General features: G+C 35.4%; 1 protein-coding gene across 1 annotated transcript; it reads left to right on the top strand.

Moving 5' to 3' along the window:
* Window positions 1-206: 206 nt before the first annotated feature.
* On the top strand, window positions 207-606 carry Tsp_14550 (hypothetical protein; the record flags this gene model as incomplete). Its single annotated transcript, XM_003368735.1, has 2 exons — window positions 207-398; window positions 442-606. Coding segments are annotated over exons 1-2 (357 nt in total), but the record flags the coding sequence as incomplete, so codon positions are not given.
* Between the last annotated feature and the right edge of the window lie 734 nt (window positions 607-1,340).

The raw sequence follows: 1,340 nt of genomic DNA, 5'->3' as shown, positions 1-1,340 counted from the left end.
TCATACCATTAGCTGAAGATTTATTGGCCAGTGATCGTAAACAAGTTGCGAAAAATGGTCGATGACATACCATTAAAAATAAGAGAAATAAATGAATACCATCATAAATAATGAAAGCCAAGTGCGATCATTATTATTCTGTTTCCATCGGCAGCTCAAAATAGTTAGCTACATTATGAAACGCCACCATATTGCTTCTGTCGACGATGCATCACAATGATGCTAAAAGAAATGATGAAAAAGGAAATCCAGACGAAACGAAATCCAGAATGTGGAAATCTGGAAATACAGTTCTGCTACGAGACAAAATCAGGTGCAGATGCTGTAAACCATCTTCTACTGGTAAACACAAGCAGGCGACGCATCCAACGGTGGCCAATGATGCTTTGCTTCAATGCGTTAGATTTCGTGAGTGTGGCGGCATATGATATATGAAGCCAGACCGATTGGAATGCTGAAATGTCGCACAGTAGAACGCCGCTCTTGATGGAATGTGGCAAAACGTTTGTGGATATCCGTCTTGACAAACCTGCTGCCAGTGCTCCGCAATCACTTCCTTACACAGTAAGGAAAACCATTGAATCAATGGGAGCAGTGACGACAACAGTGCGTTCAACAGCAAGAAAAAATGGAAACACTATCCCTAAAAATCAGCGTTCTGTGACAGGATGAAAGACTGAAAAGTCAGCACATGTTGCAGAAATTGTGGAACACCATGTTTCAATGATCATCTGTACAACCATTGTGAGCATTGTTTTGATAATCCTTGTATGTCTAAATAAACATAGTTCAACACATTTGCCACATCAATTTTGCTGAATTTTTCAGCAAGTAGAAAGTTAAAATTGATTTGAAATAACTGAAATCAATCAAACTTTATAAAACCAAATAAACAGTTGAAGAAATGACTGGAGTCTGCATTTTGGTATCAAGTTTTACCTTATAAAATACTGACCGTAAATCCATGATTTGTTTTAAGAATTTTACAACACTTAGCCTACACAGTGAAAAATCTAAAAAATAACATATTTTAAACGTTGACAGTGATGCATTTGTCTCCAAAATGATGCTTAAAATTTTTTTAATTAAAACGTTTTTAATGCAAAACAGTAAAATAATATTTTAATACAAAAAATATAAAAATAAAATATAAAGTAGAGCACACTCAGTGCTACCGATTGAAACAAATTTCATAAAAATTCAACATATTTTAGCTTTTCGCATGGGTTTTTTCTAATGTGGGGTGGATTTCCACTCCTAGAATTTATCAAATGCAGCTTCAGTTGCTAGTTTCTTACGCATACTAGTTTTAAGAAACTTTCCCTCCGGCTACTATTAGT

Source organism: Trichinella spiralis, assembly GCF_000181795.1.
Source record: "Trichinella spiralis strain ISS 195 chromosome Unknown Scfld1987, whole genome shotgun sequence".
Classification (NCBI taxonomy): Eukaryota; Metazoa; Nematoda; class Enoplea; order Trichinellida; family Trichinellidae; genus Trichinella; species Trichinella spiralis.
The sequence above is the reverse complement of the archived record's forward strand: the minus strand, read 5'-3'. Positions and strand labels throughout refer to the sequence as shown.